Source organism: Cervus elaphus, chromosome 27 (assembly GCF_910594005.1).
Source record: "Cervus elaphus chromosome 27, mCerEla1.1, whole genome shotgun sequence".
Classification (NCBI taxonomy): domain Eukaryota; kingdom Metazoa; phylum Chordata; class Mammalia; order Artiodactyla; family Cervidae; genus Cervus; species Cervus elaphus.
Window position 1 is genome coordinate 5,965,283 of NC_057841.1, and position 14,509 is coordinate 5,979,791.

Below are 14,509 nucleotides of genomic sequence, written 5' to 3' on the forward strand. Positions count from 1 at the left end.
AAAGACGAGCCAGGCGCCCAGTGGAAAGGTCAGCCCAGAGCTGGCTGTGAGGCAAGGTCGCAGCACTGACGGCCTGGGTGGGTTGGCTGCCTGCCTGTGACTCTGGCCACCAGTCCCGGCCACCCGGCTGACCTGAACCCAGCAACTGTGCGACCCTCGGCCTCAGGCCCTTGGCTTCTCTGTCGGCGGAGGCCACGTGGGCGCCTGAGTGTCCCCAGGGCTTTCTCGAAATCCCGGCGAAGCTCAAGGACCCTCATGGCCTGAGCAACAGGTAGGCAGGGGGCTGAGCACCATGGCTGGCAGTCTGGGGAACAGCTAGAAGCATCTCAGATGGAGAGACAGTATCTCTAGACCCCAGGCTCTGCTGGACTCTCAACTCAGTAGCACGCAGACTTCCTTCTGTGATCCTGCGGTCATTAGCTGGGCTTCTTCCCTGCGTGCAGGCTGCCTGTCCAAGGGGTACCAGGCATCGCCAAGAACGCAAGCCCCTGGGACATAGCTAAAGTGGACACCACCATCCCCCAGACTCAGGGGCCGCCCCCTACAGGCAGGCTGCTTTGCATCTTTAACACGGCTGGTGCATGGGAACTTCAGGACCGTCCCTGTTCCCCAGAGGGTCTCAGTCCCATGACAGGACTAGGGTCTTCAGCTCAGTTACCCCAGAGACTGCATGCTTCCTTTCAGAAGACTGCGAGTTAAACCCAGACGGTGGCCAACCAGAGGGAAACGCCCCGGCCGCACACGGTGTGTCTGCAGCACAAGCACCCGGATGTCTGCTCTGCTCTGCCCTTGACCTTCACCCAGAGCCTGCACAGAGCCCAGCCCTGCCCACTCTGCTTGCCCTGAGTGTCCCACCACAGCTGGAGACTCCTCCCCACGAGGGAAAGAAAATGAAAGCGAAAGTCACTCAGGCGTGTCCGACTGTTTGCGACCCCATGAACTGTAGCCCTTCAGGCCAGAACACTGGAGTGGCCTCCAGGGATCTTTCTGACCTAGGGATTGAACCCAGGTCTCCAGCATTGCAGGTGGATTCTTAGCGTCTGAGCCACCAGGGAAGGGAACCAAACTGCCTGGGCCCCACGCAGGCCAGCAGCCAGGACTCCCTTCTAGGCTGAAGAGCTGATGCTAACGTGATGTGGCGGACGGCAGGGGGCAGGGGGCTGCGGTGGGTTTCCCTGTGGTCAAGGCTTCCAGGGGTGAGGGCAGGGTTGAGACAAGATGTGGGGAAGGAGTGGGGATGTGGGGCTCTGCCCGCCCGCCCCCCTCAGCAGCACCACTGTTGGGAAGACTCAGCCTGAAGCTGAAGGAGGCAGTGACAATCGTAAGAACACCAAACCCAAAACTGGAAACTTGAATTCTGTTTTTTAATTCATGCATTTATTTTATTTTTTTGAAAAGGAAAAATACCACACATATAGGGATGGCTCCTGTGATTTGCTAAGGAGTCCGGGCTGCCTGGGGGCTGCTCACAGGGAACCTGCAGTTCAGTGGGGTGTCTGTGATCACAGCCCCTTGGGGCATGGAGACCACTCAGGAAGGTGGGCAGGGCTGAGCTCCAGGGGCAGGTGGCATGGCCCCCTTGGCCTCTGGGGATGAAGCAAATGTCCAGGAGAGATGTGAAGGGAGACCAGGCCACACGGCCGTGCTCTGGATGGACAGACGGATGGACAGAGAATTTGCGGGTGGAGCAGGGTCACCAGCTGAAGGGGGCATTCTGGGCAGACATAGGGGTGAAGGGGTGTGGAGCAGGGGCTGGTGGAGGGGCCTGCAGGACTGAACGATGGCTACAGGGAGGGGGAGATGGGGGCCCCAAGTCAGCCCCGCCCACGACCTCAGCAACATCTCTTTGGGGGCCTCAGTACCCCCATCTGAAAGGCGGCCTGGCTCTCGCACAGGCCCCACGAACACTGGAGCATCTGTGTTAGTGGGAGGTGAACCTGGAGTGAAATGTAGGAAACGATGTTCGAACCAGTTTCTAAACTGTTTCAGAAAGTGATTTTTCTTTATAACATTCAATTTTTAATCAACCATACTTGAATTTTAATTAGGACATGATTGTTACATTTTCAAGTCAACGCTGAGTATTTCTGCCACCAGGGCTGCAGTACTGTGTCCAACAGCAGGCAGGACTTGACCTGGGTGACACCCCTGACTGGGTGACAGTGCTCCCAGTACTGACCACAGATGTGCAGACGGGCCCAGGGCAGGAGGGCAGATGTTCTCCTCGCGCACAGGCCCACGGCAGCACGTGTTCCTGTGGCTCTGTCCATGGGCACGCTTGTGACACGGTGACTTTACAGCAAAACCACGTTATTCAAACCTGGAAAGCCTTGGCTACTGGTTTCCCGGAAAACAGTTAATTCTACTGTCTGATGGCCAAACAGGTTTTCTAGGGCTTTCTGTCACCTAGTCTATTGTAACACAGAGGGTTTCACATTTACAGAAAACTGAAGCCTCTAAAAATATCTTCATAAGGATATAGCTGCTTTTGCAATTAGTTCTAAGTATGTGATTTCCCTCTTAGATTATAGGGATCTCTCAAGTCTTCAGAACAAAAGCCACAGTCTAACAGCTGCGTGTACATGACACAACAGAATCATGACTAGGTCCTCTCTGGACACAGACCTGCCTGCCCGGAGGAGGTGGCAGGGGCCAGGGCACCAGGCTGCAGGGCTGAGCTCTGCTGGGAAACAACTGCCTAGGAGTTCAGGGGTGAAGCAACAGTGTTGCTCTCCTTAAGAAACTAGCCTGGAACGTGGAACAGGTGCAAACAGGCCTTTTCAGAACGAGAAACCACCCTCAAAGTGTGTGAATGGACCATGTGAACAAGGTGTTTTTACTCAAGTAAAGGGTGTTTGGTGAAATAGCATCACCAACTCAATGGACATGAACTTGAGCAAACTGCGGGTGATGGTGGACAGGGAGGCCTGGCATGCTGCAGTCCACGGGGTCGCAAAGAGTCGGACACGACTGAGCGACTGAACAACAACAAAGGGTGTTTGGGGGTGAGAGCCTCCTGGTCAAGGGGAGAGGCAATTTTCCAGCTGAGAGTTTTATGTGGGACGTCAGCTTGGGGACGGAACCATCATGTTAGTGAATGACCACGCCAGTCACCAGCCTCAGGCCTCAGGTTTATTTCTCAAGCACCTGCAAAATCATGACAGCTACTTGCATTTCCACCTTTAGCATCTCGAGAATTTAACTCATGCCGAGGCCACCTCATCAGCTTCTGAGAACAAAATAGCTGCACCTTCTTGCCCCCTTGGCGGTTTCACATCAGCAAGCAGCCTCCAAAGGATCAGTAATCACCCCCAAATGCAGCCCCACTCCCACAGTAATGAAGGAAAGCACACCAAAAGCTCCACTTCTGTTTGGAAGGAACCAACGACGAGATCTTGCTAACAGGACATGATGGCCGGGCCCACAGCGCGACCACACGGTTTGAAGCGACTGAAACATCAGGGTCCCTGATTTTCTTTTAGGAAAAGTACCCTGTGGGTTCGTTGGCAGCATTTACGGTTAGAAAGAGAGCGTTACCATTGGCAGGCAGGTAGGTGAAGTGCTGGTACTGGCTCCGCTTCCTCTTCCCGTTGCAGACGTAGAAGTTGACCTGCACAGGGCTGGTTATCCTCTGGTTGCGGAAAGGCGGGATTTCCACCACCAGTGAGTTCTAGACAGAAAGAGGTGGGCGAGGGCAGTGAGCAACTCACAAGCCAGGGACACACCCAGCAACCCACCCCCCGCCCCCGAGAGTGAGAGGCGCAGGTTTCTCCCTGGAGAGGCTGGCCCGAGAGCCTGAGGCCCGGGGCTCCTGCACGGCCAGAGCCCAGAGAGGGCTGAGGGGAGCGTCCGGGGAGGAGGCGGGGGCTTCATCTAAGATGCCGCCGACTGAGTCCAGGAGAGAAGCCCTGAGCACAGGTGCCAAGAGGGGACCAGCCACTGGGCAGGACCCCATGCCTTTCTGCCCCCAGACCCAAGCATGACCTGCAGGAAACTAAATAGCCCCCAGGCACTGACTTGCAGGTGGAGTCAGGAGCACCTGTCCAGGTAACTGGCAGCAGAGACCCAGAGCAAGTGCCCCCTGGAGACACTCTGTGCCAATGGCCCAAAGCCCGAGCCACGACCCCAAGAATGGACGGGGATGGGAAGGTGGACTGGCAGGCATGATGGACCAAGGGTTTATGGAAGCTGTTGTTACCCTTCCAGGTTTTAAATTAAAGATCAGCAACATCTGCACAAAACTGCCCCCTTTCAAGTACAGATACACAGAGGAGTCACTGGGGCGGGGCCAGCGTGTGTTGGGAAGGAAGCAGGGAGGGTCCACTTGCTCAGGTGCCCAGCCATCTACACAAGGGCCCAGCCTCAGCACCAAAGAGGGGCCCTGATTTTGGGGGTCGGGTAGGGCAAGATTTCACATCCTAAAAGGTTTCTTCAATTATTTTTATCATACGATTTCAGTTAACAAGAGGAAAATGTAGAAGAAAAATCCGTGGCATCACTTTTTTTTTTAAGAGTTGTTGTAGCCTATTACCTAATCAACAGCAAAATTGATTCAATCCAGTTAATAATGAAATCTTAAGAATGTTTAAAAAGAAAAGTGAGAACTTCAGGGCAACTCTTTCCTTCACAGGTGAAAACATGAGGCACAGTCTGCTAAGGGCATCTGGTTGGTGGGGCGGGGAGGGGGTGGCAGGACCAGGCCTGCAGCCTGCTCTGGGCTCTGTCTCCTGGGACCACATGTGGGTCAGAAAGTGCATTTCTGTTGTTTTAATAACTTCATCCCATTTGGAACAAGACAGAGCCAGTGGAGCAAAGGGTGGGTGACCCTGCAAGGGCATGTGTGCTCAGTCAGACCCCTGCCGGGGCTGCACCTCTGCCAAGTCTGTGTCCCAGCCCTGCAGCCCATGTCCAGGAGCCCGACTCGGGCTGGACAGGCCTGCGCTTCAGCCCAGGCTCTGACATCTCCAAGTCTTCGCTCCACCACTGGCACAGGGGAAAGGACAAGGAAGATGCTCCTCAGGGTGGTGGTCTGAGGAGGGGACTGCAGGTAATGCTGGCATCGCGCACACAGCTGGTGCTCAATGACGGAAGACATCGGAGTCAACAGCAGAAAGGAGGACAAGAGCCAGAAAGGTACAGGGGTTGCTCAAGTCGAGACCAGAACTAGACTGGGACGCAGGAATGGCTGCAGAGACACACCGGGACATGCCCAGTGGGGCAAGGAACCTTCAGCAGGTTCCACGTCGGGGGGTCGGGTGCTCTTTGTTCCAAGTGACTGGAGGACTGTATTTAGATGTGGGCATAGACTGATACGCTGGACAGGTTATTAAATCATGATGAAGCACTAAATGCGCAGTGAGGGTAGAGGTCAGAAGGGAAACCTGTCTCTCCAGCACCAGGGCGAGGGGTCCAAATGGCACTCAGCACCTCCATGCCACTTACTTTGAGAAAACCCACTGTCTACACTGCTCATGGTTGTATATAAACCACACACACAGTGCCACCCAGCCTTGTTGAAATGTATAATGTGTATGTACATGTGTTATGTAGATACATGCCCACTGTCTACACTGCTCATGGTTACACATAAACCATACATATAGTGCCACTCAACCTTGTTGAAACGTATAGTATGTATGTATGTGTGTGTGTGTAGATACATACCAACTGTATACACTGTTGAAGGTCATACATAAACCACACACACAGTGCCACCCAGCCTTGTTGAAATGTATAATGTGTATGTATGTGTGTGTGCGTGTAGATACACGCCCATGACAGGAAAAGGGTGGAAGGAAATACGCCCACATGTTAATGGTGGCCACATCCCACTGAAATTTCACTAGGCGTTTTCCTTTTTATACTTTGTTAATATCTTCCAAGTTTCCACAATGAATATGGCACTCTTTCATAATTAGAAGAAATATATGAAAGTAAACTTCATTTAAGAGATAAGAAAGGTGAAACCGTAAACCTGAAGCACATTGCTGTTCACATGCTTTTCTCTCAGAACACACGACTGATAATGGTTAAGTTTTCTTTAAAATATGCACTGTTCACAGTGGAAAAGGAAACCCAACAACGGAAAATCTGAACATGCAACTTGGCGGAATTATTTCGATGCCAAAAATGCACAGTTTCTGCTGGCCTCTCCTTCCTGCCCAGGGAGAAGGGGTGGGTGGCCTGGGGGCAGAGGACTTGGGCCTACAGTGGGGCTGGAACCTGGAGCCAAGGGCCTCTGTTTCGGGGTGACTGCCAGCAGCTGGTGTTGGTCATGGTAAACCCATGGCTCACCTCTGTAACTGCGGGGCCTATGGGGCCTAGAGTCCTTGTCCAGAAGTGGAGTTCCTATGCCAGCAACACTTCTCCAAGGGAACCAGGAGGAGCCGTAAGGCAGTGTGTGAGGTAGAGGCCTGGACACCCTGGGGGGGGGGGGTGACAGGGGGATACAGGTGTCCTCCCTGGGCCTGGGAGGAAAGGTTTCCCTTGACACCATTTGGAAAGGTTTCTGTAAATGGAGCAGTGCTTGGAAAAGGAAGCTAAAGTCACAGGTAAAGATGCTTGGGGTGGTCATGTATGGATGTGAGAGCTGGACCATAAAAAAGGCTGAGCGCCAAAGAATTGATGCTTTCAAATTATGGTGCTGGAGAAGACTCTTGAGAGTCCCTTGGAGAGCAAGGAGATCAAACCAGTCAATCCAACAGGAAATCGACCCTGAATATTCATTGGAAGGACTGGATGCTGAAGCTGAAGCTCCAGTACTTTGGCCACCTGATGCAAAAAGCTGACTCACTGGAAAAGACCCTGATGTTGGGAAAGACTGAAGGCAGAAAGAGAAGGAGGTAACAGAGGATGAGATGGCTGGATGGCATCATCCACTCAATGGACAGGAGTTTGAGCAAGCTCTGGGAGTTGGTGAAGGACAGGGAAGCCTGGTACGCTGCAGTCCACGGAGTTGCAAAGAGTTGGACACGACTTAGCAGCTGAACGACAATAAGATGCTTCTTCCTGATGAAGCCACCTGTGTGGAGGGAGGGGATTCCAGACACAGGGCAGAGGGCACCAGGATCACGTCTGCAAACCTTGCAGCCAACGGAGAAAATTCAGTCCTTATCATGAATGAGACTTTGAACAATGACTGCCACTGCCTATGCTCTCGGGAATGGACCGTCCACACGCCACCATCAAGAGGGACCAGTGGGACGAGGGAGAGAGACTGGAGGAATTTTGAACTTCAAAAAATCACTGTAGGATGTAAGAGTAATATAAAATAAATATAAATCTATTATATTTAAATTATTACCTCATTCAAGATGTTCTTATTCTTATTTTTTCTGCACTTGATAAAACATTCTCAGAGAAATGCTACTGTCTTACAGTGATTATATATTTTTTCTTTTCCCTTATATTTCTTCTGACTTTTGCTTTATGTATCTTTGTTTCTTTGCTGTTAGGTGTCTAATGGTTTATAATGTCTATCTTCTTTGTGAATTGTACCTTTTATCCATAAAAAAATTCATCTTTTTTCATTTAAAATAAATAAATTTAAATTTTTAAATGTAAAGAATTTTTAAAAAGTCAAAAAAAATCACTTGCCAGCCTGTGCATTATGTTACCTGAAGGTTCCTCCTGCTCTGTGAGGACAAAGGAAGACAGACACTTGGAGGTGCTGTCCACCTCCAACCCATCAATAAACACTTCAGACACACGGTCTCCACACCCCAACCAAAAGGCAAGGACTGGGAGTGTGGGTGAGAGCACAGGGCTGCTCTGCTGGCCATTCTTACAAAACAAAGACGCAGGCTGAAAGGCGCATCATGTCAGTGGAGAAGCTGCTGCCGACTTCAGACAAAAACACACCAAGAAGGCACCAGTCTCCCTCAGGCCCCCTGGTTCTCTCTCAGGCCTCCTGATTCTCCCTCAGGCCCCCTGGTTCTCCCTCAGCACCCCCCCTGGTTCTCCCTCAGGCCCCGCTCCTGGTTCTCCCTCAGGCCCTGCTCCTGGTTCTCCCTCAGGCCCCACTCCTGGTTCTCCCTCAGCTCCTCCCGCTCCCCAGCCCCGGTTCTCCCTCAGGCCCCCTGGTTCTCCCTCAGGCCCCCCTGGTTCTCCCTCAGCTCCCCCCACCACCCCGGTTCTCCCTCAGGTCCCCTGGTTCTCCCTTAGCACCTGCCCCAGTTCTCTCAGGCCCCCTGGTTCTCCCTCAGGCCCTCCTAATTCTCCCTCAGGCCCTCCTGGTTCTCCCTCAGGCCCCCTGGTTCTCCCTCAGGCCCCGCTCCTGGTTTTCCCTCTACTCCTCCCACCCCACCCCGGTTCTTCCTCAGGCCCCCTGGTTCTCCCTCAGCACCTGCCCTGGTTCTCCCTCAGGCCCCGTTCCTGGTTCTCCCTCAGGCCCTGCTCCTGGTTCTCCCTCAGCTCCCCCCCCCACCCCCGGTTCTCCCTCAGGCCCCTCTCCTGGTTCTCCCCCAGGCCCCCTGGTTCTTCCTCAGCAGCCCCCCTGATTCTCCCTCAGGCCCTCCTAGTTCTCCCTCAGGCCCTCCTAGTTCTCCCTCAGGCCCCGCTCTGGGTTTTCCCTCTGCTCCCCCACCCTCCACCCTGGTTCTCCCCCAGGCCCCCTGGTTCTCCCTCAGGTCCCCTGGTTCTCCCTCAGCCCCCCTCCTGGTTCTCCCTCAGGCCCCCTGGTTCTCCCTCAGGCCCCCCCCCCTGGATCTCCCTCAGGCCCCCCCCCTGGATCTCCCTCAGGCCCCCCCCCTGGATCTCCCTCAGGCCCCCCCCCCTGGATCTCCCTCAGGCCCCCTGGTTCTCCCTCAGGCCCCCCCCCTGGATCTCCCTCAGGCCCCCTGGTTCTCCCTCAGGCCCCCCTCCTGGTTCTCCCTCAGGCCCCCTGGTTCTCCCTCAGGCCCCGCTCCTGGTTTTCCCTCTGCTCCCCGCCCCTCCACCCCGGTTCTCCCTCAGGTCCCCTGGTTCTCCCTCAGCCCCCCTCCTGGTTCTCCCTCAGGCCCCGCTCCTGGTTCTCCCTTAGGCCCCCCCAGTTCTTCCTTAGGTGTGAGCAGCCACAAACACCACGGAGGCCGAGTGTACAAATGGGCACCGGCAGGCCCTGGGCCCTGCAGAGGGCGAGTGTGCACAGCGGACCTCGGGCCTGCAGGTCACCCGGGCCAGCAGGACAAGCAGGTGGAGCAGCACTTAGATCTGACCTTGAGCTTGTGTCCTGCTGGAAGAACAGCCCATGAGGAACCAAGGACACTGGCGGAAACCCTGGGCCTGCATGGCCAGGCAGTGAGGGGCAGGGCTCAGCCTCCGGAGAAGGGGTCCTCCCAGAGGGCAGCGAGTCTGGGGTCCCTGGTGACAATGGCCAGAGGAGACCGCAGGCTCTGGGCATGTGCGTGCACCTGGTCTACCTGGTGGGGGCGGGCAGCCCAGGCGATGCCTGGCTCTCTGCAGTTACCCCGTGTCCACGTTGTCTGCTCCCTGCGCTACACAACCATTTCTACTCCTCACTCTCTCTGTATGCTCATCCCTGGTTCACTGCAAATCAGAAGCCATGCGCCTTGGGCCAGGAGCCCCTCTGAAGTCAAGAGTCCCCCCAGAGAGCCCGTGGCCCCCGAGGCCGTCTATCCACTCCCCCTGCCCCCACAGCCACTTGTCTGGCCTACACTCACCGGCTTGCACAGGTCTCCTTCGGTTTTTGCCTCCATCTCCCAGATGTGGTGGCCATCTGCAAGAAAGGGTTCGGGAAGTCTTGTTATTCTGTCCCGACGGGGCGGCCCCCAAATTGCACCTGGACATAGGCAGATTGGAGTCGTGCGATGAGAGGACCCACACTTGCCCGGCCGGCTCAGCAGCAGCTGACGGGGGGTGGGTCCCTGCGTGACTGACCAACCAGAGAGTGGATGCCAGGCCCCCAGGGGAGAAGCTCGAACAGACCTAACTGCAGGTCTGGAGTGGGGGTCTGGAGACCCCCACTCTGCAGGGGGAGCCCTTGAGCGTCCCTAGCATCAGCCCTGGAAGGGGTCTACACTCCAAGGGGGAGTGACCCAGGAGGAACGCAGGCAACCCCGGTAGGAAGGCCATCATCTAGGATGTGGGCCTGAGTGAAGTGCACAGAGTGGGAGCTGGGGCCTCATTACCTGGGCCTGAAGAGCCCTCGTGGGTCTTGGGAGCAGAGTTATTCTAATGAGTGTGGCCCTAGAGCCATGGGTCCTGCCCTGCTCAGGGGAACTGGGGGCTGAATAAGAAAATCCTCTCTGAGACTACTCTTTGCCACATCAGGACACAGAAATGCAAAACACAAGGTATTTTTAACCTTACCCCGTGGCCGTTTGCATGTTTGAAAAAATGAAAAGGCTCCAGTGCCCGTGAAAGAAAGGGCTTATTGTCCCCGGGCCAGGCCCTGGAGGGAAGCAAGGCCTGGGACCCGCTGGCTGGGGTGATGGAGCCACGTTCCCGGTGCTAGGAAGCCCCTCTGGCAGGCATGCTTTGCCTACAAGGCCTGGTCGTTATTTGGAATTAACAGATGCCAATCTCCTGTACACAGACCTCGTTGCGCTTTTTTATAAAGTCACTCCCCAAATGAATCATTACATCTAGTAATGGTTCTGGGCCTAGTTTTTGCTTTCTCTCTGTTTTCCAAGAAGAAATGTGTGTGTTACAAATACTAAATTATAAATAAGTTAGACAGCATCGCCTTTTGCTCCCTCGCAGTGCTGGCCGGGCAGGGGCGGAGGGCGGAGCAGAGAGGAAATGTGAGTCACAGAGAAGCCTGGACGTGCCAGTCCACATCAGCCCCTCGGGACGCCGAGTGCCCGCGCGGAGCATCCAGCAGATCACCCACTAGGGGATCAAACACTGCTGGAGCCTGGGGACCCGCATCCGTCTCTCCTCTAGGAAAAACCAACAGGAGACGGAAAGAACACCCCCGCCCTTAAAAGCGCCGGCATTCCACAAGCAGCAGATGCTTCCATGAGGGCAGGGCTCAGGGAAGGAGTGACCCCAACTTGGGCAATAAACGGCAGAGGGTCCCTGGTGCCCATGCGAAGCACCATGGACACGGCTCCCGCGGCGCAGCCCAGACCCGCTGTGGATGTGCCACTGGGCCCCACCCACCCCCACTGGTTTGAGGAAACCAAAATGACTCTTCTTGTAACCGAGCCTCCCACGTCCTTGGTGCCTTTTGAAAACAACAGTTTTTCTTATGACAAAGCTCATCATTGCCCCCAAAACAGCAGTTAAATGTTAAAACCTGAACAGCTAGGGCAAGGCCTTGCAACTGCTTCACCTCTAGTCCATAGAGGTTGACAGACCCCTTCATCCAGCGTCCATTGCCCACCCTCCAGGAGGGTTCAGAGACCAGCCCAGCCTCCCGGGAACGGGCTGCAAGTCCATAGGTGGAAGAGCCATCAAAGGAAACATGGGCATGGAGTGGGTGGTAGGCGTGCACACCGAGGACAAGCATGGCAGGAGTTGCCTTCCCCGCCAGGCCCTCGCGGGCCGTGGGACACCATCCTGTCCAGTGCTGGCCTGGGGTCCAGTGGTCCCATCATGCAAGCACGTCCGCAAGCCGACCAGCCGGGCCACCCGCACAGGCTCATAGCCCTGTCACAGTGTCTGAAAGCACAGATCCCGGAGCCACAGACAGATGAGCACGGAGCAAAGAAGAGAGGCAGACAGGCCACTGAGGTCCGGCTCATAGGCCCAGGGCTCCTGCGTCCCTCACCCTGGCCTGGGTGCTCTGGCCCAGTCTCTGTTCTGTGGTCAGAAGTGCACACGCAGTCCTGCTCCAGGAGGAGGCCGGAGTAGGAGCCAGGGTGGCCGGTGCCTGCTGTGTGGGACCCCCACACGGGATGCTCCCCAGCGGCCCCCACCCTGCTGACTGCTGACTCCTCGCACTGCCCTGGCCTGGGTCCAGTGCCCCCAGGCCTCTGGTGTCCGTGTCTGCAAAGCTGCTGGGAGGCCACCGGGTGTGGAACGCAGCCGCAGCCCCTATGGGAAGGGAGGCCATGGGCCTGAATGGGCCTTTGTGCTCCAGCCTTATCAGGAGCTTGCTGGCCTCCTCAGTAGGAAACTGTGTGCAAGCCCAGGAGTAAAAATATTCCGAGTCATTAGGGAATTCCCTGCAGCATGAGTCATCGGAAAGGCTTCCCCGCCACACCCGGCGGGAGGAGCCAGGCCTTGGGAGGGGCCGCGGCCACACGTCCTGCTCCATGCTCTGCAGGGTGGGGACCGAGCGGGCCCGCTGGACGGAGGCCAGAGGGTCCCTGGCAGCTGACCCTGCCTGAAACTTGCTGGTTTCCAGCCCTCCACGGGGCCAGGGTGGGGGTGCTGCCTCTGACGCCCAGGTGGACAAGCAGACGTGCCTCTAGAGTAAAGGAAGATCACTCCCTCACCCAGGGGAGGAACACGTGTGTACTCACGTGAGCTGCACACAGACCCACTGAGGCATCGTGCGTGACACCAACCGCCGCCCACAGCGAGCGACAAGCAGGACTGGCACCCTCTGGCCCTCAGAGGGTGATGTTCTGATGCCCTCACGGGACACTCCTTGAGGACCTTGCCGGGTGGCAGAGCTGGGAATAGGATGCCAGGTCCCTTGACCCCAGCAGGGCCCCGCCTGCCCGCCGTCTTCATTGAAGGCACTTGGGAAACACAACCCCCCAAGACTGTTGAAAACATTCAGTTCAGGGTCGTGGAAGGACCACTTGGCTCCGAGGCCCAAAGAGAGAAAAAGCCTCCTGAGGACCAGAGGAGCCTGGCCACGGCTCCTTTCTACCCACTGAGGGTCGGCGCTGTTTCCTGATGGTCAATCCTGGGTGGGTGGCAGGCCTTCCCTGCATGAAACAAGTCCTGCTTCTGTTGCAAGGACTGAGGACGTGATGTTCTCTTCTGGGTCTGTGACCACGTGGGGTCTGGGACCTTAATAATAGGTGTGAAGAGGTCTGACAGGAAGGTGGTCTGGTCGTGTAGCTGGCGGTCACGCTGAACCTAATGATTCTCCAAGTCTTCACCCTGGGTGGTTTAGCCCTGAGCCTGGGCAGATAGGACCTGCCTGAGCCTCAGTGCCAAGGGGTCCCCCTCGAGTCTGGGCCTTGAGGAGGCCCAGTGTCCACTGAGGATACCCTGGGGGCCACACCCATGTCCAGCCACGCACAAGCTGCAGCAAACCATATTGCCTGCCGAAGCTGCCAGCTCTGGTGAGGTCTGCTGAGCTTCACACGGTTTCTAGGAACCGCGTGGAAAGGCTGGGCTGCACACCGCTAACTATAAGCGTCACAATCGAGAACCTGGTAACGTTCACGGCGATGCAAGCTCCAAATCCCTGGTCTCTCCTGATCCCCCTTCATGTGTGCACTCTGTGTTCTCGTATTTAAATGTTTTTTATATTTTTTTAATATTTGCACATGTGTGCAAGTACATCCCTCGTGTACAAGTCTGAACAGAGCCCCCTGACCTCCAGCAGGAGACGGTGGGGGGGCATCTTAGCGTCCTGCTCCTGCCAGGCCTCCCAGTGAGTCTGTCCCAGGCCCCACGCTCAGGGATGTTCACTGAGGGAGGTGGCATCTGGCTCAGAGGCCACAGCTGTCCTCCTTGAAAGAAAGGCCCTGTGGCTTCTTGCTGGACACTAAGCCCTGAGCAGAACTGCAGGTTGGTTCTGGAGAGTCCCACTGCGAATGCAGCTGAGAACACGAACATCTCAGAGATGAGAGCGGCTGCTTCACAGCTCTTTTTGAGGGATCCCATGACCACGGGAGGGGCCTTTGCTCGCACATCCTGAGGGCCATCCTCCTCCGGGACCCTGCTCAGTCACACGAGGTGGGCACAGGTGATAGCTGGCCCTGGCCAGGAGGAATCCTGAAACACTTAAGAAACTCCAAGCACCGCTCAGAGCAGCTGAGGCGACATGGTGACTAGACACCTACCTCACCCAGCGTCTGACGTGCGACAGGGCAGCCACAGTCCTGCTCCTGCCCACGGCCAGCGGCTCCCGGACCAGCCTCACTACTCGCATGCTGGCCTTGCTGCCTCCAAGTAGCGGCTAAAGACAGAACTTTCTAGCACACCAGGCACCTCCTTGGGAGCCTAGAGGATAACCAGGCTTTCAGTCTAAATTGACTTTAGTGGTTTCTCGCCCAAAAGTCAACCAGGAAAAGCCCAGTGACTGTTGAGGCCCGTCAGGAAGCATGTGTGCTCGGCCAAGAATACACATTGGACACACAGGACTGGCATGGATGTGTGTGCAAATGTGCCAGCAACTTTGTTTAAATGCAGACACAATGTGACAGGACACACAGCTGTGTGTTTACATCGCACTTTTCATGACGCACCATGTGTTTGCGGGACGTCTGGTCTCCACCCACTTACTGGTTTTTCGCCCTCTGCCCACCAGACATGGAACTGCTGCAGAGACAGCAGGCTGGGGACAGGCCAGTGTGGCAGCGAGTGGCAGTGGCACTGAGCCCGCCTGGGGGCCAGGGAGCCCGGGAAGCCCAGTGAGCTCGACAGCCAGGCGCCCGGG

The 14,509-nt window shown here is 56.0% G+C and overlaps 1 protein-coding gene across 3 annotated transcripts in view; it reads right to left on the reverse strand.

The window, feature by feature from the left end:
• NFATC1 (nuclear factor of activated T cells 1) overlaps window positions 1–14,509 on the reverse strand; it is a 90,471-nt gene that overhangs the window by 35,507 nt on the left and 40,455 nt on the right. For all 3 annotated transcript variants that reach the window (XM_043889600.1, XM_043889602.1, XM_043889601.1), the window contains exons 7-8: window positions 9,660–9,715; window positions 3,538–3,670 (exon numbers count right to left, since the gene is read on the reverse strand). In XM_043889600.1, coding sequence (XP_043745535.1) covers window positions 3,538–3,670; window positions 9,660–9,715 — 189 coding nt within the window. The remainder of the gene's footprint in view (window positions 1–3,537; window positions 3,671–9,659; window positions 9,716–14,509) is intronic.